This window comes from Stenella coeruleoalba, assembly GCF_951394435.1.
Source record: "Stenella coeruleoalba genome assembly, chromosome: 3".
Taxonomy (NCBI): Eukaryota; Metazoa; Chordata; class Mammalia; order Artiodactyla; family Delphinidae; genus Stenella; species Stenella coeruleoalba.
Window position 1 is genome coordinate 94,718,457 of NC_137148.1, and position 27,965 is coordinate 94,746,421.

Sequence of the window (27,965 nt, forward strand, 5' to 3'; positions counted from 1 at the left end):
CCAGCACCTCCTGAGTATTTGCAAAGCCATTCTCAATTCACTCGAGTGCATGCTTGCAGACTGGGAACTCGGCTCATAGGACGCGGAACTCTCCCAGAAGTATCCGATAAATAGCAAACAGATGCCGAGGATGCCAAAGACCTCGCCCGACTAGGGCACCGCCTGGGAGATGAGTTCCAGACAGCGGTTTCCTAGTGGAAAAGGCTGGCCACCGGACTGTATTATTCTCTGTGCTTGAAACCAGTAGGTTTCCAAAGGAGGGCATCCTTTTTCCCCGGGCAGGGGTGCGGAGAGCCAGACACTGCCCCAGGACTGGAAACCCCATCCCCGGCAGTTGCGGATCTAAGAGGCGGCTTCCCGCCGTGCCCCTTCCCAAGGTAAAGCGGCCCTCCACTCTCCATCACCTGGAGACGCAGACGCCACGCTCTCCGGTTTCTTGTCGTCCCGTCTTCCAGCTCCACTTCCCAAGCTCGGAAAAGGCTCCGGGACACCCCTGACCCTGTTTCCAGCCTCGCACTTGTTGCCTGGGCCGCGTGAGGCCCGAGCTTATGCAGGAGGCGAATTTAGGGCAAAAATTTGGCTCCGGAAGTTAGTTCAGACAGCGCGGCTGTCCCTAGCAGGTTCATTTCAAAGCATGTGCCCCAAAGTCCCGGTTCGTAAGCCCTCACCCCAGCCCCTAGCGCACGAATCCCTAGGTAGTGGCCGGCAAGTGTGCAGCCCGCAGCTCATCACTACAGTCAAGGAGTCGAGGGTGCTCTGTACCTGTCTCTTTTCCGACAACACCCGAAACCGCACCGGGTCACGCCCAACAGATCCCGTGAATCCAAATACCCACCCCCGTCGGAGGTGCCCAAATTCGAGTTTGGTCCTACCGTCCCCTCCCTGCGCCTACTCTGGAAGCTCCTCTGCGAGGTCTTTCCCTTCAGACCCAAAGGGGCGCGCGCTCAGTTGCTCCAGGTCCGCCTCTTCCCCAGGCCCTGGCGGGGGCGGGGGTGGGTAGGCAGGGACCTGGATCTGATTAGCTGGGAGGGGAAGCCGAGGTCCCAACAGCTCTCTCCTGTCTCCCAGGCTCCTCGAGGAGGAGGGAGGGACGGTACAAGAGAGGAGGGGCGGGGGTCCCATCACTGAGCACCCAGGCCGGGGGTCTGAGCCGCCGCCGCCGCCGCCGGGCTCTCACCTCACCCCCAGCCCCTGGCTGCGGCCATGGGACCCCCTTCCAGCTCCGGCTTCTACGTGAGCCGCGTGGTAGCCCTGCTGCTGGCCGGGCTGGCTGCCGTGCTCCTGCTGGCGCTGGCCGTACTCGCCGCCCTGTACGGCCACTGCGCGCGCGTCCCGCCGTCGGAGCTTCACGACCGCGGGGGCCCGCACGCCGCGTCCTCCCCGCCAGGCAGGCAGGAGCCGGCGCGGACCCCGAAGCCCGGCCCCACTCTGGAGACGGTGGCGGCGCCCACCCCGCGCAACTGGCGACCCCCGGGGCCCTGGGACCAGCTGCGCCTGCCGCCCTGGCTCGTGCCGCTGCACTATGAGCTGGAGCTGTGGCCCCGTCTGAGGCCAGAAGAGCTCTCGGCGCCGGCGTTGCGCTTCACTGGCCGCGTGAACATCACCGTGCGCTGCATCGCGGCCACGGCGCGGCTGCTGCTTCACAGCCTCTTCCTGGACTGTGAAAGCGCCGAGGTGCGGGGACCACTGTTCCCGGACGCCGGAGACGCCACCGTGGGCCGCGTGCTGGTGGACGAGGTGTGGTTCGCGTTGGACATGCAGTACATGGTGCTAGAGCTCGGCGAAGCCCTGCAGCCCGGGAGCCGCTATGAGCTGCAGCTCAGCTTCTCCGGCCCGGTGTACCAGGACACCAGGGAGGGACTCTTCCTCAATCTCTACACGGACCAGGGTGAGCGCAGGTAAGGGCAGGCCGGCCCTGGCCTCCTCGGCCCCCGCCCCGCATTCCCCGCGCGCAGACTGCGGGTTCAGGTGCTTAGGTGCGCGTCTCCTGCCCGTCGCAAAGAAACCCACCCCATCCTTCGCGACGTTTTCTTTTAGAGTCAGAGGGTGAGCGCCTCCTTCCTCCCTTTCCCTCTTCCTTTGGCCAGGTTTCAGCCCCATCCCTGCCCATCCAGTTCGTTTCTATCTTTGCCCCTTTTAAGGTCGCTGCTGCCCCAAAAGTTTATTTTCCTCTTCAGAGAACCCCTTTGTCCTCTAACCCAGAATTTACTTAGGGCAACGAGCAAACCCCTCGCTACTCAAAGTTTGGTCAAAAACTTTGAGTTGCTGGTCCGCGGTACCAACGTAACATCTGGGAGGTTGTTAGAAATGCAGACTCTTAAGCCCCACCCTCGACCAAGGGGATCCGAATATGCGTTTACCGGAGCTCCTCGGGTGATTCACCCGCGTTAGAGTTGGATAAGAACGGGGCTAGAGCACCGTTGCCTCTCTGCGGTTTCTCCCCAGCGCCTCTCTGCGCTTTTCGTGCTCTCTTTTGCCTGGGCGCTCCGTAAGTGCTGCTCTTGCAACAAATAGACCTACGTCGCGGCTGTTAGTTTCCATAGTTTTTTTCTTTTTGCTAAGGTTCTCCAAAACTTCAGAATCCCCTTTCATTCCTGCCCTCCCACCCCCTGCCCGGGCCCCGCGTGTCGTTTTGCGGGTGAGCAGCGGCATCCCCTCCCCTCCCCGCTCTTTGACCGGCTGTGTGCCAGAGTTTCGGGATTCAAAAAAAAAAAAAAAGTAAAAGCGATGACAAGGGACCTCCCCTCTGAGTCTGCAGGCTCACATAGTGTACATGTGTTCTCTTTACACTCGTTTGCGATAGTGTCTCCCACACGGAATGTTTCCAGCCCAAGAATTGCCTCTTTCCACGCTCTGGGACCACATTACTGACCCCCGGCGAGCGCTAGGGAAATGGTCTTTTTTTTTTTTCTTTTTTCAAACTGGTGAGCTCCTGCTTCGCTCATGCAGTGGTGGAGCCTTTGCGGTTTACACAACTGCATGTACTTTGCCCTTTATTATTAGAGAAAATGTTCTCAGATGTTCTCTGAGGGAAAGAAACCCACTAAATTACCCCCTAACTCTTCTCCTGCACTATTTTCAAAACTTCAGGGGTTTAAAATAAGTTTAATAAGCTGGCCTAAGTGGAAGCGTAATCTGTAACTTTTGTTTTTAAGGACAGTATGCTTGATTTTTCTCTCAAAAATGCATCAATACCTGAGAAACAGTTTTGAAAAGTTTCTCATGAGTATAATGTGTTACTGGAGTTACGGGCTCTGGAAACCTTTTGAAATAACTGTATTGTTAAGGTGCAGGATTTTTCAGAGGGGGAGAAAAGGATGCTTTTTTGCATAGCTACCTAACAGTGTTTTCTGCTGTCAGTTAGCAAATCTTCATCTCTTCACCATCTCTTCCTTCTTCCTGTCTTAATGGGTCTTTGGCCTGGACAAACTGCCCTAGCAAACACGGGAAATGAAAGTCCCTTTCCATTTTTCTATTGTGCTGCCAACTCTAGTAGTAACTAGAAACCATATTTTGAGAGCTTTCAAATTCAAATAAGCAGAAAATTTAATAAAGTCCTACAGATGTTCATAGACCTAGGTGGAGCCCCAGAACTGTGGCATCTTGAGAGGAGCTGTCGCCTGGAAGTTGTTCTTCTGAGTCTCTGCTTCTGAAACCAGGAAGAAGAGAAACCTGCAGCTGAGCTTGAAGCCAAGGTCACAAAGAACCTGAACAAAACGATGATTTGTGATGAGGCAGATTTTGGAAGCCCAGCAGGCTTGAGTTTGAGCTGTGTCACTTGAGCCAGTCTCTTCACCTCTCTGAGTTTGTTGCCTCATTCATGGAATAGACATAATAAGTGTCAACCTTTAGAATGTTGTGAGAATTAAGTGGGAAAGGGGGCACCGTGACTGGCATATAATCTGTGCGGTGATGGCTACTATCATTAGCTTGGGGTAAAATTATCCTGTTATCTAAACGTGGAAGCTGCCACGTTCCTGGTAGATACGATTCTAAGAAGATTTCTATATGCAGAGAAATTGCCCAATGTTTTCACATTTTTCTTGGGGTGTCTGTAATTCCAGCTGCAGTGGTTGGAACATGTTTACTTCTGTTCTTTGATGGTCTCTAATCACAGTCCAGACAGGCTAATGTTTTTAAATAATTTTACTCAACTCTAACAGAAGAGAGAAAGAAGGTCAATCCAGAAAATACAAAGAGCATCACTATTTGACACTTCTAAGGTTTAGGTTACGATTTGCTAGCTTCAGAGTTTGCTGGGGATGCTTTCTACCTGTGCTCAGCCTTTCTCTACCTGACAGGTGACTTCACATTTCTGCCATATAGGAGCCATCTACTGGATACCTTGGACATGTGCATCTTCCATGTGTGGAAAGTTGAGAGCAAGATCCAAATGTTAATGTCCCTCTAAGCAGTATTTCCCAAACTTCATTCACTGGCATATGACTATTTTCAGATTTTGCCATATTCAATATCTGTGGCCATATTATTTGCTAAAAAAGTTACTTGATGTAAACAAAAATGTTAAGTAGCTTTATTGAAAAGCAACTCTATACCATTATTATAGATGGAAAACCATTTGAAATTTATGGAAAGGAATGGCACAGACTAATACAACGAAAACAAAACATTGTTAATAAGTTCTAGCTGTCATTATTGTCTGCTGAAAGATCTGAAGGCTTTGAATCTGAAGGCTGCTCTCTCTTTCTTAAAAAAGGGAAATTAGAATTAGATGTTCAAGATAAATAACACCAAAGCAATGCTTTCTCTTGACCTAATCAGAATGATTCATAAAACTGAAAGGACTGACTTTATCATGTGTGAGTCTGATCTATGTAATAGTCTGTCTGAGGGCTACCAAAAATCCCTCTCCATCTATACTTTGGAAAATCCTGCATTAGAGTAGTGGTTCACACTTTAATGTGCATCAGAAACACTAAAGGAGCTTATTAAACATGTAGATTCCAGGGGCACACTCTCAGAAATTCCAGATCAGTACACCGATATTCATAGCAACACTATTCACAATAGCTACAAGGTGGAAGCAACCCAAATGTCCACTGATGGATGAAGGGAAGACACAAAATGTGGTCTATACATACAATGGAATATTATTCAGCCTTAAAAAGGAAGGAAATTCTGACATATGCTACTACACAGTTGAATCTCGGGGACATTATATAAGGGACCTAAAGTAGTCAAATTTATAGGGACATAAAGTAGAATTGTGGTTGCTAGGGGCTGGGGGAGTGAAGAGTTTTTTTGGCTGTATTGGGTCTTTATTGCTGTGTGCGGGCTTTAGTTGCGGCGAGCAGGGGCAACTCTTCGTTGCAGTGTGTGGCCTTCTCATTGTGCTGGCTTCTCTTGTGGAACATGGGCTCTAGGCGCACAGGCTTCAGTAGTTGTGACACATGGGCTCAGTAGTTGTGGCTCGCAGGCTCTAGAGTGCAGGCTCAGTAGTTGTGGCACACGGACTTAGTTGCTCCGTGGCATGTGGGATCCTCCCGGACCAGGGATCGAACCCATATCCCCCGCATTGGCAGGTGGATTCTCAACCACTGCGCCACCAGGGAATTCCCGAGTGGGGAGTTTTTGTTTAATGAGTACAGTTTTAGTTTTGCAAGATAAAAAGAGTTCTGGAGACTGGTTGTACAACAATGTGAATGTACTTAACACCACTCAACGTTATACTTAAAAATGGTTAAGATGATGAATTTTATGTTTTGTGTATTGGGTTGGTCAAAATTTTCGTTCATGTTTTTCCATAAGATGTTATGGAAAAACCCAAAGGAACTCTTTGGCCAACCCAATATTTTCCACAATTTAAAAAATTTTAAAAGCAAAAACTTTCCAGAGCAGTGAGTTTTGAGTGGGGTTTGGAAATTTACATATTTTAACAATTGCTGCGATAAACATCTTTTCGTGCTTATTTGCCATCTGTATGTATATCACTTCAATGAAATGTCTCTTCATGTCTTTTTTCCATTTTCTAATTGAATTTTTTTTATTTTATATTTATTTATTTGGCTGCATTGTATCTTCATTGCTGTGAGCAGTCTTTCTCTAGTTGTGGCGAGTGGGGACTACTCTTCGTTGAGGTGCCTCAGGCTTCTCGTTGCGGTGGCTTCTCTTGCAGAGCATGCATGGGCTCTAGGCATGCAAGCTTCAGTAGCTGTGGCATGTGGGCTTCAGTAGTTGTGGCTTGCGGGCTCTAGAGCGCAGGCTCAGTAGTTGTGGCGCACGGGCTTAGTTGCTCTGCGGCATGTGGGATCTTCCCAGACCAGGGCTCAAACCGGTGTCCCCTGCATTGGCAGGCAGATTCTTAACCACTCTGCCACCAGGGAAGCCCGCTGAATGGTTTTTTTACAGTGGCGTCCTGGGATTTTTTTAATATAATCTACATCTGAGTCCATTGTGAAATATGTGGCTTACAAATATCATTCTGCCTGTCTGTAACTTGTCTTTTAATCTTCTTAATAAGGTTTTCAGAGAGCAAAAGTTTTAATATTAAAGAAGTCCAATTTATCGGTATTTTTTATAGAACATACCTTTGGTGTAATGTCTAAGAATTCTTTTTTTAAAGACTTTGTTGGGTTTTTTTTGGAGACGTTTTAGGTTTACAACAAAATTTAGGGGGAAGTGGAGAGATTCCTCATATATCCCCTGCCTCCACACATGCATAGCCTCCCCCATTATCAATATCACTCACTAGAATGGCACAATCCCTATCAAACTAGCAATGGCATTTTTCACAGAACTGGAACAAAAAATTTCACAATTTGTATGGAAACACAACAGACCCCAAATAGCCAAAGCAATCTTGAGAACAAAAAACGGAGCTGGAGTAATCAGGCTCCCTGACTTCAGACTATACTACAAAGCTACAGTCATCAAGATGGTATGGTACTGGCACAAAAACAGAAATATAGATCAATGAAACAGGATAGAAAGCCCAGAGATAAACCCATGCACATATGGTCACCTTATCTTTGATAAAGGAGGCAAGAATATACAATGGAGAAAAGACAGCCTCTTCAATAACTGGTGCTAGGAAAACTAGACAGCTACATGTAAAACAAGGAAATTAGAACACTTCCTAAAACCACACACAAAAATAAACTCAAAATGGATTAAAGACCTAAATGTAAGGCCAGACACTATAAAACTCTTACAGGAAAACATAGGCAGAACACTCTGTGACATAAATCACAGCAAGATCCTTATTGGCCCACCTCCTAGAGAAATGGAAATAAAAACAAAAATAAACAAATGGGACCTAATGAAACTTCAAAGCTTTTGCAAAGCAAAGGAAACCACAAGCAAGATGAAAAGACGGCCCTCAGAATGTGAGAAAACATTTGCAAACAAAGTAACTGACAAAGGATTAATCTCCAAAATATACAAGCTGCTCATGCAGCTCAATATCAGAAAAACAAACAACCCAATCCAAAAATGGGCAGAAGACATAAATAGACATTTCTCCAAAGAAGATACACAGATTGCCAACAAACACATGAAAGGATGCTCAACATCACTAATCATTAGAGAAATGGAAATCAAAACTACAGTGAGATATCACCTCACACCAGTCAGAATGGCCATCATCAAAAAATCTACAAACAATAAATGCTCGAGAGGGTGTGGAGAAAAGGGAACCCTCTTGCACTGTTGGTGGGAATATAAATTGATACAGCCACTATGGAGAACAGTATGGAGGTTCCTTAAAAAACTAAAAATAGAACTACCATATGACTCAGCAATCCCACTACATATCCCCTGAGAAAACCGTAGTTCAAAAAGAGACATGTACCACAATGTTCATTGCAGCACTATTTACAATAGCCAGGACATGGAAGCAACCTAAGTGTCCATCGACAGATGAATGGATAAAGAATATGTGGCACATATATACAATGGAATATTACTCAGCCATAAGAAGAAACAAAACTGAGTTATTTGTAGTGAGGTGGATGGACCTAGAGTCTGTCATACAGAGTGAAATAAGTCAGAAAGAGAAAAACAAATACCATATGCTAACAAGTATATATGGAATCTTAAAAAGAAAAATCGTTCTGATGAGCATAGGGGCAGGACAGGAATAAAGACGCAGATGTAGAGAACGGACTTGAGGACCTGGGGAGGGGGGAAGGGTAAGCTGGGACGAAGTGAGAGAGTAGCATTAACATATATACACTACGAAATGTAAAATAGATAGCTAGTGGGAAGCAGCAGCATAGCACAGGGTGATCAGCTGTGCTTTGTGACCACCTAGAAGGGTGGGAGGGAGATGCAAGAGGGAGGGGATATGGGGATATATGTATACATATAGCTGATTCATTTTGTTATATAGCAGAAAGTAACACACCATTGTAAATCAATTATACTCCAGTAAAGTTGTTTAAAAAAAAATGACAGTACTAGAGGCACCTCTTTTTCTTATTGGCATAAGTCGATTGAGAGGGTTTAGACTGTGTTAAAAAAACAAAATTCAACTGAGTACATGTATTCAGTGATGCATAAATCAGGCAGCATCCCATCTAGCAAATAGAAAGGTGCTCCCAGGAGCTGTACAAAATGAAAGACTTTTATAGGCAGAAGGGGGCAGGACAAGGAAGTCATACTAGCAAAGACTGATTGTTCAGGGCAAGGTCACCTTTCTTTAGGGGTGACTGTGGTCTATCAGACATATAACCTCACTAGTGCTGACTAGGTAATTCCAGGTTGAGTTGTTTAAGATTCCATTCCTGGGAGAAGGGGAAACTGTAATTAAGTATCAAGTCTCAGTTTGGTGATGTGGGGCATAGTACCAATGACTCCATTTTGGGCCTGTTGTCTTGTTTTTAACAAATGAGATCTTTTAAGTTCACTGTGAAGAAAACGTCTTCCCTTTGTTTGAAAAGTCTGAAGGTCAAATCTACATTAGAAATGGCAACCCTTGCTTAACCTTCTCATAGCACTTTTGAGAGAATGTGCCCTACACAGGCCATGCTCTGTACCAGTGACCTTCTCTCCATATTCCTGTTCCAGCTTTCTTATGATTACTATTTACATGATGTATCTTTTCTTAACTTTTACTTTTAATCTATATGTGTCTTGATAATAAAAGTGAATTTCTTATTGAAACATAGTGTTAGGTCTTACAGTCTGACAATCTCTGCCCTTTAGTTGGGGTGTTTAGACTATTTACATTTGATGTAGTTATTGAGTTGATTGGATTCAAATCTACCATCTTGCTATTTGCTCTCTATTGTCTAAACTGTTTTTTATTTTATTTTTCTCTTCTTTTGGATTGAGTAGTTTTTAATATTCCATTTAATATTAACTTGGCTAATTAGCTATGTCTTTTTGTGTGTGGTGAGGTGAGAAGGAGAGCAGGAGGATTGCTCTAAGGTTTACAATATGTGTCCCAACTTATCACAGACTACATTCAAATGGAACTATACCCACTTTACATATAATATATAAATCTTAGAAGAACATGTTTCTGTTTTCCCCCTCCTATCCTTTGTGCTACAGCTGCTACACATCTTACTTTTACATAGGTTATTAACCCTACCATATACTGTTATTGTTCTTCCTTTAAACAATTAATTACTTTAAGATAAATTTTTACAAGAGAAAAAATTTTTATTTACTTACATATATACCATCTCCAGGGCTCTTCATTCCTTTGTGTACATCTAAGTTTCCATGTTATATTATTTTCTTTCACCTGAAAGACTTTAACATTTCTTCAAGTTCAGGTCTACTGGTGATAAATTCTCAGTTTTTGTCTGTCTGAAAATTTTTATTTTTCCTTCATTTTTGAAAGATATTTTTGCTCAGTATAGAATTCTAGATTGGTGGGGTTTTGTTTTTAATTTCAGCAGTTTAAGGATGTTATTTCATTGACTTATGGCTTGAATAATTTCTGAAGAGAAGTCTAGGGATTTTAATTTTTGTTCCTCTGTATGAGATTTGCTCTTCTGTGATAATCATATGATTTTTCTTTTTTAATTTGTTACTATGGCAAATTATACCGATTGACTTTCTAATATTAAACTAAGTTTGCATTGCCATGATAAATTCCACTTGGTCTTGATGTATTATCCTTTTATATTTTGTTGCATTCAACTCACTAAAGTTTTGTTTATAATTTTTGCATCTATGTTCATGAGACATATAGACTTGTGGCTTTTTGTTTTGTTTTGCTTTTTATCTTGCAATGTCTTTGTCTGGTTTTAGTATCAGAGTAACACTGGCTTCAAATAATAAATTTGGAGGTATTCCTTCTTTAATTTTCTGGAAATATTTATGTAGAATTAGTATTATTTCTTCCTTAAATGCTTGGTTGAGTTTCACCAATGAAACCACCTGGGCTCAGAGCTTCTTTGTGAGATGGTTTTTAACTACAAAATAAGCTTCCTTAATAGATATAGGACTATTCAGGTTATCTATCTCTTTATGAGTGAGCTTTGGTAGTTTAAGTCTTTCAAGGAATTTGTCCATCTAATCAAAGTTGCCAAATTTATAAGTATAAAGTTGTTCGAAATATTCCTTTCCTCTTGTTATTTTAATATCTGTAGAATCTGTAGTGATGTCACCTGTTTCTTTCCTGATATTGGTCATTTGTGTCTTCTCTCTTTGGGGAGCTGGAGCCCTGGTTCTGTTACCACTCCTGTCCCTTACTAGTTGTCTAACCAGTTGCATAAACTCCCAGGGCTTCAGCTTTTACATCTGTAAATTAAGAGAGTGGAGCTCTGTAAAGTCTCTTCCACTTCTGATAGTCGATAATTTTGACCTGTCTGTCTAGAGATTTATCTACTTTATTAATCTTCTTGTAGAACCAGTTTTTTTATTTCATACATTTCCTCTATTTTTCTGTTTTTTATTTCAATACTTCATGCATTAATCTTTATTATTTCCTTTTTTTGCTTTGGGCTTCATTTCCTTTTCTTATTCTGTTTTCTTAAGGTGGGTGCAAGGTCATTGATTTAAGATCTTCTTTCTCCTCCAATATAGGCATTTAATGCTATAAATTTTCCACTAACTACTGCTTTAGTGACATGCCACAGATGATGTTATGTTGCTTTTTCATTTTCATTCAGTTGAAAATACTCTCTAATTTCCCTTTTGATTTCTTCTTTGACTCATGGGTTACTTAGAACTGTTCTATTTTGTTTCCAAATATTTGTGCATTTTCTCATTTTTTTAATTGAACCCCTGATATTTTAAATTTTATGTTGCTGAATGCTGCATTTTGTTATATTGCTTTAACGAATGATGGCCTTTTTTTGAATAGGCACATAAATTTATGTGATCCTTTGATGATCCTTTTGATCCTTGTTTGATCTCTTGAGTCTTGTGTTTAAGCACTTTTAGAGTGGATCTAAAGTCGCCTTTACTCTAGGGCTACTTTAGTTCACTACGCAGGCATTACCCTTCTGGTCTCTGTTGAAAAATCCAAATATTCTGGAGATGTCTATACTCTGGTTTGTGGGAGCTTGAACAACTCCTAGCACTATGTGAACTCTGGGAATTGTTCAGCTTTCCCCTCCCTGGTAGCTGTTCTTTTCCTGACAGATTTTCTTTGCTTGACCTTCTGAAGTGCAGATTACTATTTGACCAAAGACTCGAGGGGGATTCTATGCAGATTTCTGGGTGTCTTTCTCTGCATACCTACTCCTCCTTTATAGTCTACCCTGCAAATTCTAGCTATCTAGGTCTCCGTGAGCATCCATCTCTGCCTCCTCAACTTAGTGGGACAACTGAACTCTGTTTCAGTTCTCCTTCCCTGTGCTGCAGTTTAGAAATCACTTCCAGATAGAAAGACAAGGTGATTGTAGAGTTTCACTTCTTTGTTTCTCTTCTCTTGGGAATCACAGTCCTGTGCATCCTGTTATCCAATGTCTGAAATCAGTTGTTTCATATATTTCATCAGGTTTTTTAGTTGTTTTCAGCAGAAGGCTAATTCTAGCCTTTGCTGCTTCCTTATGCTGGAAATAGAAGTCTTATCATCTCTCGGTAATGCTATTAATTATGAAGTTAATCCTCAGTCATCTTCATGATATCTTACTCTAATTTTAGTATTTGTGACATTATATACATCAAGCAGGCAGTGCATGGAAAAGACCCTGGGCTTGGGAGCTGGAGCCCTGGTTCTGGTACCATCCCTACCACTTACTAGTTATCAAATCAGTTGCATAAATTTCCTGGGTGTCAGCTTCCCCATCTGTAAACTAAGATGGTGGAACTCTCCAAGGTCTCTTCCAATTTTGAAATTCAATGAAAGAGAGAATGTATGAGAGAGCAGACAACAGAAACAAGAAGAACTACAATCCTGCAGAATGTGGAACGAAAACCACATTCACAGAAAGATAGACAAAATGAAAAGGCAGAGGGCTATGTACCAGATGAAGAAACAAGATAAGACCACAGGGGCTTCCCTGGTGGTGCAATGGTTGAGAGTCCACCTGCCAATGCAGGGGACACAGGTTCATGCCCTGGTATGAGAGGATCCCACATGCCACGGAGCAGCTAGACCCGTGAGCCATGGCCGCTGAGCCTGTGCGTCTGGAGACTGTGCTCCACAATGGGAGAGGACACAGCAGTGTCCTCTGCAAAAAAAAAAAAAAAAAAAAAAGATAAGACCCCAGAAAAACAATTAAATGAAATGGAGATAAGCAACCTTCCAGAAAAAGAATTCAGAGTAATGATAGTGAAGATGATCCAGGACCTTGGAAAAAGAATAGAGGCAAAGATCTAGAAGTTGCAAGAAATGTTTAACAAAGACCTAGAAGAATTAAAGAACAAACACCTAGAGAATTAAAGAACAAACAAACAGAGATGAACAATACAATAACTGAAATGAAAAATGCACTAGAAGGAATTAAAAGCAGAATAACTGAGGCAGAAGAACAGATAAGTGACCTGGAAGACAGAATGGTGGAATTCACTGCTGTGGAACAGAATAATGAAAAAAGAATGAAAAGAAATGAAGACAGCCTAAGAGACCTCTGGGACAATATTAAACATAACAACATTCACATTATAGGGGTCCCAGAAGGAGAAGAGAGAGAGAAAAGACTCAAGAAAATATTTGAAGAGATTATAGTTGAAAACTTCCCTAACATGGGAAAGGAAACAGCCACCCAAGTCTAGGAAAGGCAGAGAGTCCCAGGCAGGATAAACCCAAGGAGAAACACACTGAGACACATAGTAATCAAATTGACAAAAATTAAAGACAAAGAAAAATTATTAAAAGCAAAAGGGAAAAATAATGACAAATAACATACAAAGGAACTCCCATAAGGTTAACAGCTGATTTATCAGCAAAAACTTTACAAGCCAGATGGGACTGGCATGATACATTTAAAGTGATGACAAGGAAGAACCTTCAATCAAGATTACTCTACCTACCAAGGATCTCATTCAGACTTGATGGAGAAATCAAAAGCTTTACAGACAAGCAAAAGCTAAGAGAATTCAGCACCAGCAAACCAGCTGTACAACAAATGCTAAAGGAACTTCTCTAAGTGGGAAACACAAGAGAAGAAAAGGACCTAGAGAAACAAACCCAAAACAATTAAGAAAATGGTAATAGGAACATACATATCAATAATTACCTTAAATGTGAATGGATTAAATGCTCCAACCAAAAGACGTAGACTGGCTGAATGGACACAAAAACAAGACCCACATATATGCTGTCTACAAAAGAGCCACTTCAGACCTAGGGACACATACAGACTGAAACTGAGGGAATGGAAAAATATAGTCCATGCAAATAGAAATCAAAAGAAAGCTGGAGTAGCAATTCTCATATCAGATAAAATAGACTTTAAAGTAAAGACTATTACAAGAGACAAAGAAGGACACTACATAATGATCAAGGGATCAATCCAAGAAGAAGATATAACAATTATAAATATATATGCACCCAACATAGGAGCACCTTAATACATAAGGCAAATGCTAACAGCTGTAAAAGAGGAAATTGACAGTAACACAATAATAGCGGGGAATTTTAACACCTCACTTACGCCAATGGACAGAGTATCCAGACAGAAAATAAATAAGGAAACACGAGCTTTAAATAACACAATAGACAGATGGATTTAATTGACATTTGTAGGATATTCCATCCGAAAACAGCAGATTACACTTTCTTCTCAAGTGCACACAGAACATTCTCCAGGATAGATCATATCTTGGGTCACAAATCAATCTTGTTAAATTTAAGAAAATTGAAATCTTATCAAGCATCTTTTCAGACCACAACGCTATGAGATTAGAAATCAATTACAGGGAAAAAAATGTAAAAAACACAAACATGTGGAGGCTAAACAATATGTTACTAAATAACCGAGAGATCATTGAAGAAATCAAAGAGGAAATCAAAAAATACCTAGAGACAAATGATAATGAAAACACGATGACCCAAAACCTATGGGATGCAGCAAAAGCAGTTCTAAGAGGGAAGTTTATAGCAATACAATCCTACCTCAAGAAACAAGAAAAATCTCAAATAAAAAAATCTAACTTTACACCTAAATGAACTAGAGAAAGAGGAACAAACAAAACCCAAAGTTAGTAGAAGGAAAGAAATAATAAAGATCAGAGCAGAAATAAATGAAATAGAAACAAAACAATAGCAAAGATCAATAAAACTAAATGCTTGTTCTTTGAGAAGATAAACAAAATTGATAAACCATTAGCCGGACTCATCAAGAAATGGAGGGAGAGGACTCAAATCAATAGAATTAGAAATGAAAAAGGAAAAGTTACAACGGACACCGCAGAAATACAAAGCACCCAAAGAGACTACTACAAAAAACTCTATGCCAATAAAATGGACAACCTGGAAGAAATGGACAAATTCTTAGAAAGGTATAACCTTCCAAGACTGAACCAGGAAGAAATAGAAAATATGAACAAACCAATCACAAGTAATGAAATTGAAACTGTGATTAAAAATCTTCCAACAAACAAAAGCCCAGGACCAGATGGCTTCACAGGTGAATTCTATGAAACATTTAGAGAAGAGCTAACACCCATCCTTCTCAAACTCTTCCAGAAAATTGCAGAGGAAGGAACACTCCCAAACTCATTCTATGAGGCCACCATCACCCTGATACCAAAACCAGACAAAGATACTACAAAAAAAGAAAATTACAGACCAATATCACTGATGAATATAGATGCAAAAATCCTCAATAAAATACTAGCAAACAAAATCCAACAACACATTAAAAGGATCATACCCCATGATCAAGTGGGATTTATCCTAGGGATGCAAGGATTCTTCAATATACACAAATCAGTTGATGTAATATACCATATTAACAAATTGAAGAATAAAAACCATATGATCATCTCAACAGATGCAGAAAAAGCTTTTGAAAAAATTCAACACCCATTTATGGTAAAAACTCTTCAGAAAGTGTGCATAGAGGGAACCTACCTCAACATAATAAAGGCCATATATGACAAACCCACTGCAAACATCATTCTCAATGGTGAAAAACTGAAAGCATTTCCTCTCAGATCAGGAACAAGACAAGGATATCCACTCTAGCCACTCTTATTCCACATAGTTATGGAAGTCCTAGCCACAGCAATCAGAGAAGAGAAAGAAATAAAAGGAATCCAAATTGGAAAAGAAGAAGTAAAACTGGCACTGTTTGCTGATGACATGATACTATATAGAGAGAATCCTAAAGTAGCCGCCAGAAAACTACTAGAACTTATCAATGAATTTGGTAAAGTTGCAGGATACAGAATTAATGCACAGAAATCTCTTGCATTCCTATACACTAACAGTGAAGGATCCGAAAGAGAAATTAAGGAAACAATCCCATTCACCATTGCAACAAAAAGAGTAAAATACGTAGGAATAAACCTACCTAAGGAGGTAAAGGACCTGTACTCAGAAAACTATAAGACACTGATGAAAGAAATCAACGATGATACAAACAGATAGAGAGTATACGATGTTCTTGAATTGGAAGACTCAATATTGTGAAAATGACTATACTACCCAAAGCAATCTACAGATTCAACGCAATCCCTATCAAATTACCAATGGCATTTTTTGCAGAACTAGAACAAAAAATCTTAAAATTTGTATGGAGACACAAAAGGCCCCGAATAGCAAAAGAAATCTTGAGGGGGAAAAAAAATGGAGCTGGAGAAATCAGACTCCCTGACTTCAGAGTATACTACAAAGCTACAGTCATCAAGACAATATGGTACTGGCACCAAAACAGAAATATAAATCAATGGAATAGGATAGAAAGCCCAGAGATAAACCCACACATCTATGGTCAACTAGTCTATGACAAAGAAGGCAAGGATATACAATGGAGAAAAGACAGTCTCTTCAATAAGTGGTGCTGGGAAAACTGGACAGACACATGTAAAAGAATGAAATTTGAACACTTCCTAACACCATACACAAAAATAAACTCAAAATGGATTAAAGACCTAAATATAAGCCCAGACACTATAAAACTCTTAGAGTACAACATAGGCAGAACAGTCTTTGACATAAATCACAGCAAGATTTTTTTGACCCACCTCCTAGAGTGATGGAAATAAAAATGAAAATAAACAAACGGGACCTAATAAAACTTAAAAGCTTTTGCACAGCAAAGGAAACCATAAACAAGACGAAAAGATAACCCTCAGAATGGGAGAGAATATTTGCAAAGGAAGCAACTGACAAAGGATTAGTCTCCAAAATGTACAAGCACCTCATGCAGCTCAATATCAAAAAAAACAAACAACCCAATCCAAAAATGGGCAGAAGACCTAAATAAACATTTCTCCAAAGAAGACATACAGATGGCCAAGAGGCACATGAAAAGCTGTTCAACATCACTAATTATTAGAGAAATGCAAATGAAAACTACAATGAGGCATCACCTCACACCAATTAGAATGGGCATCATCAGAATATTTACAAACAACAAATGCTGGAGAGGGTATGGAGAAAAGGAAACCCTCTTTCACTGTGGGTGGGAATGTAAATTGATACAGCCACTATGGAGAACAGTATGGACATTCCTTAAAAAGGTAAAAATAGAATTACCATATGATCCAGCAATCCCACTATTGGGCATATACCCAGAGAAAACCATAATTCAAAAAGACACATGCACCCCAATGTTCATTGCAGCACAATTTACAATAGTCAGGTCATGGAAGCAACCTAAATGCCCATCGACAGATGAATGGATAAAGAAGATGTGGTACATATATACAGTGGAATATTACTCAGCCATAAAAAGGAGCAAAATTGGGTCATTTGCAGAGAAGTGGATGGACCTAGAGACTGTCATACAGAGTGAAGTAAGTCAGAAAGAGAAAAACAAATATCACATATTAACGCATATATGTGGAATCTAGAAAGATGAACCAGTTTGCAAGGCAGAAATAGAGACACAGATGTAGAGAACAAATGTATGGACACCAAGGGGGGAGAGTGGGGGGTCGTTGGTGGTGGTGGTGGGATGAATTGAGAGATTGGGATTGACGTATATACACTAACATGTATAAAACAGATAAGTAATAAGAACCTGCTGTGTAAAAACAAAATTAAATTAAAATAAAATAAAAACCAACCGAAATTTAAGAAAAAAAAGAGAGAGCGAATGTATGAATCCTATTCTTGTGCAGTATCCTTTAGGAATACTTGCATCTCTGATCACCCCATTTCCTTTTTAAAAGATAAGAAAAAATACGGTAGTATTTAGAGAAATGAAAATAGAAAAATCAAGAGGTGGGAGCGGCTTGTTAGTGTCAAATGCCTGAAGAAAATTAAGATCTTTATTTGGGACAAATTAAGGTGGAAAGAGCATGATCAAGGTCAATCATTTTGTGCAGGTGTCCAAAGAGTGAGCAGTAAATTTAAAAAGACTCCCTTCCAGTTGCTGTTTATGCAGGAAATCTGGCACAGTCCTCAGGGTATGACACACAAGAGAGAAATTTGAGTAATATTAGGAAAGAATTTAGAAGTCTCAAAACAAGGTCAGTGAACTCAAGTGCCAAGCACATGATATCGCTGGTGTCACAGAGAAAAGAGGTCAGTTCATTACCTTATAGAGCTGTTGAACCCACACATTTTATGTGGCTGAGCAGTTTTCTCTGGGAGATGGTTTGCTCATCAGAGGTTTAGATCCTGTATCTTTTGAAAACAAGTGTAACTAGCATATTGAAATACCACACCTCATAATTCAGTAAAAATGCAATCATTTTTCTCCCACTGTCCTTTTACAATTTAGTCTCTGGGATAATAGCTCTTGCTCCTGCATGTATACTCTAGCAACCCATAATTTCCTGCTAATTCTTAGGTAATAGATGATCTACGGTCACTAAGTTACAAACATTATCCAGATGCAAAAAACTTAGGAAATCCAGTCCTGGGTGATACTCAAAACTTTGAACTTAAGTTGCTGTTAAATCTCCCTTTTCCTCTCTCCAACCTCACTTCTCCGAGCTTGGGCTGACTTAAGGATAGAAGCCTGCAGTGACATAGAGGGTAGTGGTCTTTCCATCTCTCTGCCTCCTATTTCTAGTCCTCCCCTTCCATCTTGAGCTGTTATTTAAACCCTACCAGGTCCAGTGGGACTAGTGGAGAGAGGGAGAGGCAACACACAGGGAAGCTCTTATTTGAACCAGTACTCTCATTGCTTGGTCTCGCTCTGGTCTAGCAGATGCCTTTTTCCCTTGAGATGTCATTTTCTTGGACTCCTCAGAGCTTTCTCACTGTTTCTCTTTCTCCTACAATTCTCTTGTCCCTGAAGGTTGCTTCTCTTATTTCTCTGTTCTGATTGTCACTTGTAACTCCTTCCTCGACCCCTAGACACACAGTAGTGCATCTCCAAGCTCCTCCAGGTGGCTCTATTGGACAGAATCTAAGATTCTGTCTCAGGGCCCACGGCTTTTCCAAGGAACACTCATACATCCCTTGCCTGGGACTGATGTGGGTCCCAAGGCAGCAGCACTCTCCTGGTTCTGGCTCCAAAACAGTCAGTATAGATTCCCACCTGATAGGAGTCCAACTCCAGCCAGTGTCAATTTCAGCTTTCTCAGGAGTGAATTGGGTACAGCCTCTAAGTCCCTCAGCCTTAGGAAACACTTCCACTGCTCTGTGAGGGATTTTCTCCCCCTGTCTCAGGTTTAGAGGGTGGCACCTCCTCCCAACTCCCTGGGTGCAGGAGGACATGGCAACATAATGTCCCTCCCCACCAAGGAATCTCTCCTCTGATCTCTTTTATCTACGTTCTCTGACCCTTCTTCTATGTCCGCGATGTAGCTGAGAAACCCAAGAGTGGCTTGAAGGTTCTTGAGGCCATTTACTTTCAAAATCTTCATAACATGGTCTGGCACCTTTGTTTGGAATTTTACATCTATTATGTTTTGTCGTCTGGTGGAAACTTCAGTTTTAAGATCATATTACACAAGTAATAAACAAACATGATTCACGGGCCAATCCAGTGGTGTAACGTCCGTCTTTACTAAACATTTTGATATCTGAGTGTTGTTCCTGTGTTAAAAAAAAATCAGGGCAGACAACTCTCTAAAGAGTCTTACTTAATCCTTGACCAGCTATGTTATTTAGCACTTCTTAACTAGAGCTGTAGGCGTATGGAGTTCATAAAATAATTTGGAATGAAATACTGTACTGAATGAATATTTTTTATGTGGTAGTAGATGGATCCCCAAGGGCATCACGTGTCTTGCCTGCTAAGACCTTTTCCAGCATAAGAAAGTGGTGAGCCCACCATTCTCTTGCTGTACAAGAGGGCAGGAAAGTGGCTTTGCAATAGCGAGCCACTAGGAGACAAATTCTCCCAAATGAACTCCCTCACCGGCTGACCACTCTAAACCCAGACTTCATAGGCACCATAATAACATGTTTCTGTGAGGTTTGAAGGGAGGAAGGATATCCTTACAGGGTTGCTTGAGTCCAAAGCAGAGAGAGAAGGGAAATAAATATCAGCCTTGGGTCCAGATGTGGCATAACCAGATTGTGTGTGCTGCCGGCTGGCCCTGACCTTTGGAGTTAAGATTGAGAGCCAGAAAGGCTGTGTGTTGTAGGGATTTTTCCCTTTTTGTTTGCTTGTATAACACCAGGGAGGGAAATAGTTGAGTAAAAGCCAAGTGTTTCTTTCATTTCACTTCTCTGGAGACCTTAATCATGGAATTGGAAGGACTTGCTTGTTGCTTCATTTGTTAAAGCAGTGACTCCCTAAGCTGGTGTCTCCTCGCCTTTTTAAACCTGCACCTTTGGTGAGCATGAAAGTTTCCCACCTCCTCGAAGAGGATGATTTTCTCCCTCCTCCCCACCTTGCCACGTCCTTGAGAGTCACATGCTTTGGGGAGTTATGGCAGCAGAGATGTCATCAAGCTGTACTTTCTATAGTTTCCATTACAAAAACAACAGGCATGTGTTGGCTTTCCAAATATATAAGCATGTATTATATACTTGAATGCACTTTTTCACTTTACATTGCACTTTTCATGCTAACAGATCACCATTTGTACAAAGTGTCCCTGCGATTTCAGGAGGCTCACAGATCTGCTGAAGGCCAGGTATGAAAACTCCCAAGGGGACTATTTCTCTTCATCCTAGATGACTCAGTCATGGCCACCTCAAGGGCTCTTTTCTCCATCCTGTTGGAGCCTTTATCTCTGTTGGAATCAGTTTTAGAGCTCTAAGTGGACTTAGAGATCATCTAGTCCCATCCTGCATTTTATAGAAATGGATGTCCAAAGAGTTTAAGCAACTTTCCCAAAGTTACACCACTATGTTTACACTGCAGATCCTGAGCAACTACTCAGGTTGCTGAGTTCCCTGCTCATCTTTCTTTTCACTGTATTGTCAATTGCTTGAATCTTCTGTACTTTATCCCATCCCTTTAAAAGATACCAACCAATACTACAAAACAAACAAATGCCAAGGTGGCAAACTCTGCAAAATACTTCATGTTCTTCTGTATATACTAACATCAAGCTTCCTTTACTTTATAGTGCCTCCACGGCTGAGAAAATACTTATTTGCCATGAACCCATATTTTAGCCAAGTATTTTAAATGATACAGAAGAAAAAATACATAACCCCTAATTTCTCATAGTTTAAAATCAATTGGGGAGACAAATGTGGTTCATATTCAGCTTGTGGTCACCTGTGATCTCTGGAAACTTTTTTTTTTTTACAATGTTGTGTTTAATTTCTGCTGTACAGCAAAGTGATGGAACCTTTTTAAATGCATTTGTAATTTCCAACCCTCCACCCTTACTCTGTAACTTATTCTTCCTTGAATTCTTCTGTAGTTCATCTATATCAAGAATAATCTGTGAGATTGGAAGGAATATAGGCGAATTCACAGGTCATTTATTGCTACATGTAGTTACTAATAATATAAAAGCTCATCCAGCGATGAAACATAGCTAGTGTCATTTTTTCCTAGATGGGGAAACAGGCTCAGCAAGACTACGTGACTAGTTCAGGGTTGCTCAGCCAGCGGTGGATGGAGCAGAGTCTTGCAGCCAAAGTGGCTGCTTGTCAGAGCCCACAAGCCCCCTTTCAGCCAAGAAAGCAAGAGTAGAATAAAGTAGGGAAAAGCCAATAAAGCAAAATACGCTTGTTGAAAATTACGGTTTTGTCACAGTGAGGTTTTGAGCACATCAAACTAGCTGACTGTGAAACGCTTTTGAACATGCCTCCTGTTGTGTGTGCTCTTCCTAAAGCTGTGTGAAGTTTTATGTGAGCAGGGCCCTTATCATGGTGGAGGAGGGATTTACAGAGGTGAATAATGGATAGACAGTGCTCTCAAGATATCTGTGTTGAATTCTCCTTTTATTTATCTAAGGACTGGGCCTGAGCTGGGGTAAATGCATGAGAGACATTAAGTCTCAGCACCTTTGGAGAAAAAAAGGAATTTATCATCCACAATTGTCATCTAAAAGCAGTTCCCAGGTCACAGAGTCTTGGAAAATGGGATAATGAGACTGCAGGTTTCTTTGGAGGAGAAAGTTGTTTGATAGGACCCATGCTCTTGTCAGACTCAGGCAGTGTTTACAGAGGATGAACCTGGAAATCTTGTTTGCTCAGGGTACTCTTGTCCCTAAGCTTTTCCCTATAAATCACCAGTGCATTGTGGGATCGTGTCACCTTTTGTATTTCTCCTTGGAGATGGAGGAAGGAGCAGTAGGGATTCAATAAATCCATCCACATGTAAATGAAAATTGTTTTGTTCAGTTGGGATGTGTCCATATTGTTTAGCCCCAAGGATATGCAAAATAAAACTTTTTAAAGTTTTCAACCAGGAAAAAGAGGAACATGTGAGAAAAAGATAAAAAACATACATTCTTCTTTTGACTTGCTCTTTGATGGAGGATGAAAGCAATAGCCCATCCCCAAAGAAGTAATCCTAGTTTTAAAAAATCCTTGGTTCTCAAAAGCCTGGCATTGCATGTTTGTTATATTTGTTCCTATTTTGTTTGTAAACAGTTTTAAAGGCATATGATGTAATGAAGTAAATGTTATTTTGCAGTTGAAAATTAAAGAGTTCTTTTGTATTTTAGGTCTTACAGGAATTCTCAGGGACAGTGAGGACTGGAGTGTGTTTGTATTATGGGGAGGGCAGTGAGGAAGATGAGGGGAAAACATTACAGCTCCTTCCTGAAGATAATTATAAGCCATAATCCCTCAATATATATATTTTTTTGCTTCCTCTGGTTTGAAATAAAAATAGATTTTTCCCAAAAATGTATTTCAGGGCCCTCTTAGCATCTCAGATGGAACCAACATTTGCCAGGAATGTTTTCCCTTGTTTTGATGAGCCAGCTCTGAAGGCAACTTTTAATATTACAGTTATTCATCATCCAAGTTATGTGGCCCTTTCCAACATGCCAAAGCTAGGTAAGTAATGTTTCCTATCGTTGTAAATGTATACATGTACATATATGTATATGTGTATCTATATATATATAATATAATTATATATACACATATACATATGTATATATAATGTTATATATTATATGTTTAATTATATATTTGTATTTATATGTTTTTATATGAATTATATATGTGTATATATATTTAACTCTGTAATAGATTTTATATCAGTAGATTTTCTGGTCAATGTGTTGAGAGTGTGTTATGATTGTAGTATATTATAACCAGGGGGGGCAGTCACATGGGATATGCATCAGCACCCACATCTTGGTGATGGTAAATCCTGATTGTTTGTATTAGGAGCTGAGGACACTACACTGTTCTCATACATTGGCAGCCTGTCTGCCCGTTAATTTGGGCTTCAACTATTGATCATTAGTGATAACAAGCTAGTGAACTTGGTCTGAATCTGGTACATAGATGTGGGTTTGGTTTGGTTTGGTTTTTTTGTTTTGTTTTTGGCTCACAGTAGTTTTTTCTTTTGATTGAATTGGCATCCAATTTCTTTTAATTCAGAGATTCCTCATAAAAATAAAAATTCTTACTTTTTTTTTTGAAACTCAGAACATCTTACAACACTGGCCCTGCACTTCCAAGGTGCCAGTGATAGTTGCCGCTGAGAAGGGGCTACCTCCTTCAGACCAAGCCCCTGCCCCTGCCTGCCATGGTCCCCACCACTCGCTGTTAGTGTAAACCAGCCCGTTCACATCAAGTACCCGGCGCTCACAGGCGTTTGAGTTTGTGATTTCAGGTTTAAAACCCACAGTGTGACTCCACTGAAGACCTGCCCGAAACCTGAGAATGGCAGAATTGTACCTTGTTGACCTACTATGGGCCTGGGAAACTCTAGATTAAGGGCTGAGAGAGATGGGCTGGACTAGGAAACAGTCGTGAATGGGAAAGAGAGGAGGTAGCTCATGGGTCTAGTTTACAGTGCCCGTAGATTTGCCCTCCATCCAGACCGTGTCATTCAAAGTGCTAATTCAGGACCGAGATACTGTCCTTAGGCCTTCCTAATATGTTTTTGATAGCTTGGGGGTAGACAAGTCCAAACTGCTGCACTCTGGGGAGGAGCTGGGAAGAAATAGCTGAGTGACAGTCGACTTGATGAATTATTTCAAAGGTAGATAATTGTGCTTATTATTGCTTATTTACAGTGATTTGGACTAAAATCAATTTCTCTAGGTCAGTCTGAGAAAGAAGACGTGAATGGAAGCAAGTGGACTGTTACTACCTTTCACACCACGCCCCATATGCCCACTTATCTAGCCGCCTTTGCTATCTGTGACTACGAGCATGTCAGCAGGACTGAAAGGGGCAAGGAGGTGAGTGACGGAGACCCTCCAGGTAAGGGGATATTTGTACTGGCCGCGGGCTGCTCAGGCACTCCTGCATCAGGGGCTATGCCTACAGACCCCACCGTCCCCTCCTGGTTCTCCCTCTGATCTCCCCCAAGCCCTGTTACCACTCTCAGCGCGGAGTTGCAGAACGGGATGCAACGGTTCCCACTGCGGTTCTGCGGACGGGTTTCTATGGAAAGCCTGCTCATTAAGCCCACTCGAGGCAGGTTCTGAGCCCCCCCACTTCCCAGGCTTTCGCTGCCTTTCAGAGTACAGGAGAGAACAGGGAAAGCGGGCACACTAGCATCTGGAAGCTCAGGTTTACCTGTTGTTGGCTTCGCCTACATGCTACTGCAGCCTTGAAGCCAGGGTGCTGCCCAAAATGTCTAGCAGCCACTATGACACAGACACCAAACAACCCAAACTGACACCAGCTGGGATAGCTGCTCTGGCTGAAATGCTGCAGGCAGGTTAAGCGTCATCCCTATCAAGGAGCAGGTCCGCTGGGCTCCTCACCTCCGGGGCATGAACACTTCCCTAGAGTTGTGTAAATAGGTGCTCCATCCTGAAACACCCAGTTTTTCACCCAATTATACTCTCTTTACGTAATAATCCTTTAGAGAAATATCAAGGTTATTGTAGCAGTACTTTATAGACTGGTTTACTCCCTACGCTAGAGTGTGGAGGTAAGTAGGGCCAGTGCCTCAGGCCCAGTTCTTCCTAGTCAGATCGACTTCACCGGGCTGAGGAGAGCCAGGCCCTACAGCAGGTGGAGGCTCTCTCCTGGGCCCGTGAACTTCCAGGCTTGTGCCATTGACTTGTGGAGGCAAGGAAGCTGTGGACGAGCCAAGTCTGTCACCAGGGGGAGAATCGTTCAAAGCCCCTCCTCCTAAGGATGAATTAATAATACCGTGTTAGATGCAAACAACAAGTCATTTTCCTCAGCTGTTGGATCCAGCCTGATTTCCCTTATTGAACAATCATTGGTAGATGCTTCATATTCACAGATACAACATGAGCCAAGTCAGATGTTCATGGCATATATTGATAAATCTACTCAGGCATGAGGTGGAAGCCCATGGTTTGTACCTGGCACGAAGGAGTGGGCCCGGAGCTCACGCGTGACCCAAGGTGACTGTCAGCATCCTCATCTCCAGTGGCTTGTTGCTCTCAATGCTGCTGCACAGTGAATAATTCTTATAAAGGATCATACCTGTTTCTTCACGAAAGATCACCCTGGAAAGAAAGCCAGCTGCGACAGAAAGCAAAGAGGAAATGGAACATGCCTAAGAAAGTCATGGTCTTAGCCAGAAACTTGAAATTTGGGATGAGTTTATCAGTGGAATGTTGCACTTGGCTCTGGCTCAGCTCTGGGAAGTGAAGGAGTCCATCATAGACTCTACAGGGAACCAGACTGTACTCTTGGAATAGCATCCAGACTCTACAAAGATGACTCATTAAGTAAGAGATAAAAATTTAGTGAAGTTGAAAATGCGGTTCATGCGTGGCATGAGGATAAACATAAGACACGGATAACTAAGGTTGGAAATAACATATTTTGAGTAGAATTTATCACACGTGGACATGTGTAAAGATATTCTGCTCTTAGATGTTGAGGTCTGCTGTGTCTAAGGAGGGCCACAAGGACACACTGGTGGGCTAGGTGTGACTTTGAAGGAACGTTATGGCTGCGTTCCCGAAACGTTCTGCACCTCTTTGTGATCCTAGCTGCCCTGCCTCTTCCCCCACAGCTCGGAATCATCGTTTGCCTCCCTTTTGGCTTAAAGAGTGGTTGTTTACGAGAGGAGCTTTGTAACCTGGAAATTTACATGCAAACAATTGTTGTTAACTGCCTTTTTTCCTCCCATAACTGCCTTTTTTCCTCCCAAGACTACAGTTAATTTGCACACATTATCCTGAACATGGGGAAAGGCGAATGTTATTTCCACTCAGTAGCGTGGGCTCTGGTTTAGATGTCTTCCTGGCCTTGCCGTGGAGGTGAGAGCTTGAGAAGGGGCAGGTACGGGTAGCGGTAGAGTTAGGGGCAGGGCGGAGTCCTGGGCCCCTCTTTCGCAGGATAATGGGGCCTGGCGGGGAGGAGGCTGCAAGGAAGGAGGGGCTCCAGGCGGGAGGCTTCCAAAACAGGTGGCTGCATTTTGTGAAAGGGGAGCGTTCCTGAAGCCCTCAGGTAATTCAAAAGTCACTTGATTCAAGACAAATTCTCCAGCAGAAGTAAAAGCCAAGTCAGATAAACGTGGTCGTGGAGGGCAGCAATCTGAAGATATTGTTGTGTTGCTTTTCGTTTTCTTTGCATTTTCTTTACTGTTTTGCAGAGAGCTCTTTCTCAAATTAACTGTATTCACGTCAGTATAATTATCTAATTCCCTCCTCGCTAACTTTCATTCTAGGGTTATAAGTTTCATATGTGTTTTTTAGCTAAAACTAACAACTCTATTTAAAAGTGCTCAGGTGGTATTGGGGATACCATGACTTCATATTAAAATACCAATGAATGTTAAAACAACATCACATTAGTCACCAAAGTCACACAAACAAGTTCAGATGCCCAAACGACAGCACGGTTGTGTTAAAATAACAAAACACGGCAGGGATTTCTTTTCAGGTACTAATGAGGAAGTGTCATAAACAGAGAATATAATTCACTTGTTTCAACAACTATAAAGTCATAAGACTTTTGATGCACTTTTTAAAATTAAGGAAATTAACCTTATTTCAAATTTGGAAAATAAGATGGGACTATTAATGTGTTCTTTAACAAACCATTTTAAATTTGCACGATTCAAATTTGCTTAATATGTTCTATACTGTTTAACCCCTATTAACTGCCCAATTCTGGTTTGAATCGTTGGAAATATGTTCTGAAAAGGGAAGCAAGGATCCAAGGGACTCTTTGTCTATTCCAGCATAGAATAGACATTTTCTGTGGGGGTAGATACCATTCCCAGGATTTTTTTTTTTTTTTACATCTTTATTGGAGTATAATTGCTTTACAATGGTGTGTTAGTTTCTGCTTTATAACAAAGTGAATCAGTTATACATATACATATGTTTCCATATCTCTTCCCTCTTGTGTCTCCCTCCCTCCCACCCTCCCTATCCCACCCCTCCAGGCGGTCACAAACAACCGAGCTGATCTCCCTGTGCTATGCGGCTGCTTCCCACTAGCTATCTACCTTACGTTTGGTAGTGTATATATGTCCATGCCACTCTCTCACTTCCTCACAGCTTACCATTCCCCCTCCCCATATCCTCAAGTCCATTCTCTAGTAGGTCTGTGTCTTTATTCCTGTCTTGCCCCTAGGTTCTTCATGACATTTTTTTTTCTTAAATTCCATTTATATGTGTTAGCATACGGTATTTGTCTTTCTCTTTCTGACTTACTTCACTCTGTATGACAGACTCTAGGTCTATCCACCTCATTACAAATAGCTCAGTTTCATTTCTTTTTATGGCTGAGTAATATTCCATTGTATATATGTGCCACATCTTCTTTATCCATTCATCCGATGACGGGCACTTAGGTTGTTTCCATCTCTGGGCTATTTTAAATAGAGCTGTAATGAACATTTTGGTAATGACTCTTTTTGAATTTTGGTTTTCTCAGGGTATATGCCCAGTAGTGGGATTACTGGGTCATATGGTAGTTCTATTTCTAG

At 41.6% G+C, this 27,965-nt stretch overlaps 1 protein-coding gene across 1 annotated transcript in view; it reads left to right on the plus strand.

Annotated features, from left to right (window-relative positions):
* Positions 1 to 1,000: 1,000 nt before the first annotated feature.
* Positions 1,001 to 27,965, plus strand: part of LVRN (laeverin) — a gene marked incomplete at its 3' end in the record, with an annotated part of 78,885 nt that continues 51,920 nt past the window's right edge. Inside the window, exons 1-3 of the mRNA XM_079918635.1 lie at positions 1,001 to 1,898; positions 22,767 to 22,909; positions 24,134 to 24,273. Coding sequence (XP_079774761.1) covers positions 1,204 to 1,898; positions 22,767 to 22,909; positions 24,134 to 24,273 — 978 coding nt within the window. The 5' untranslated portion in view covers positions 1,001 to 1,203. The remainder of the gene's footprint in view (positions 1,899 to 22,766; positions 22,910 to 24,133; positions 24,274 to 27,965) is intronic.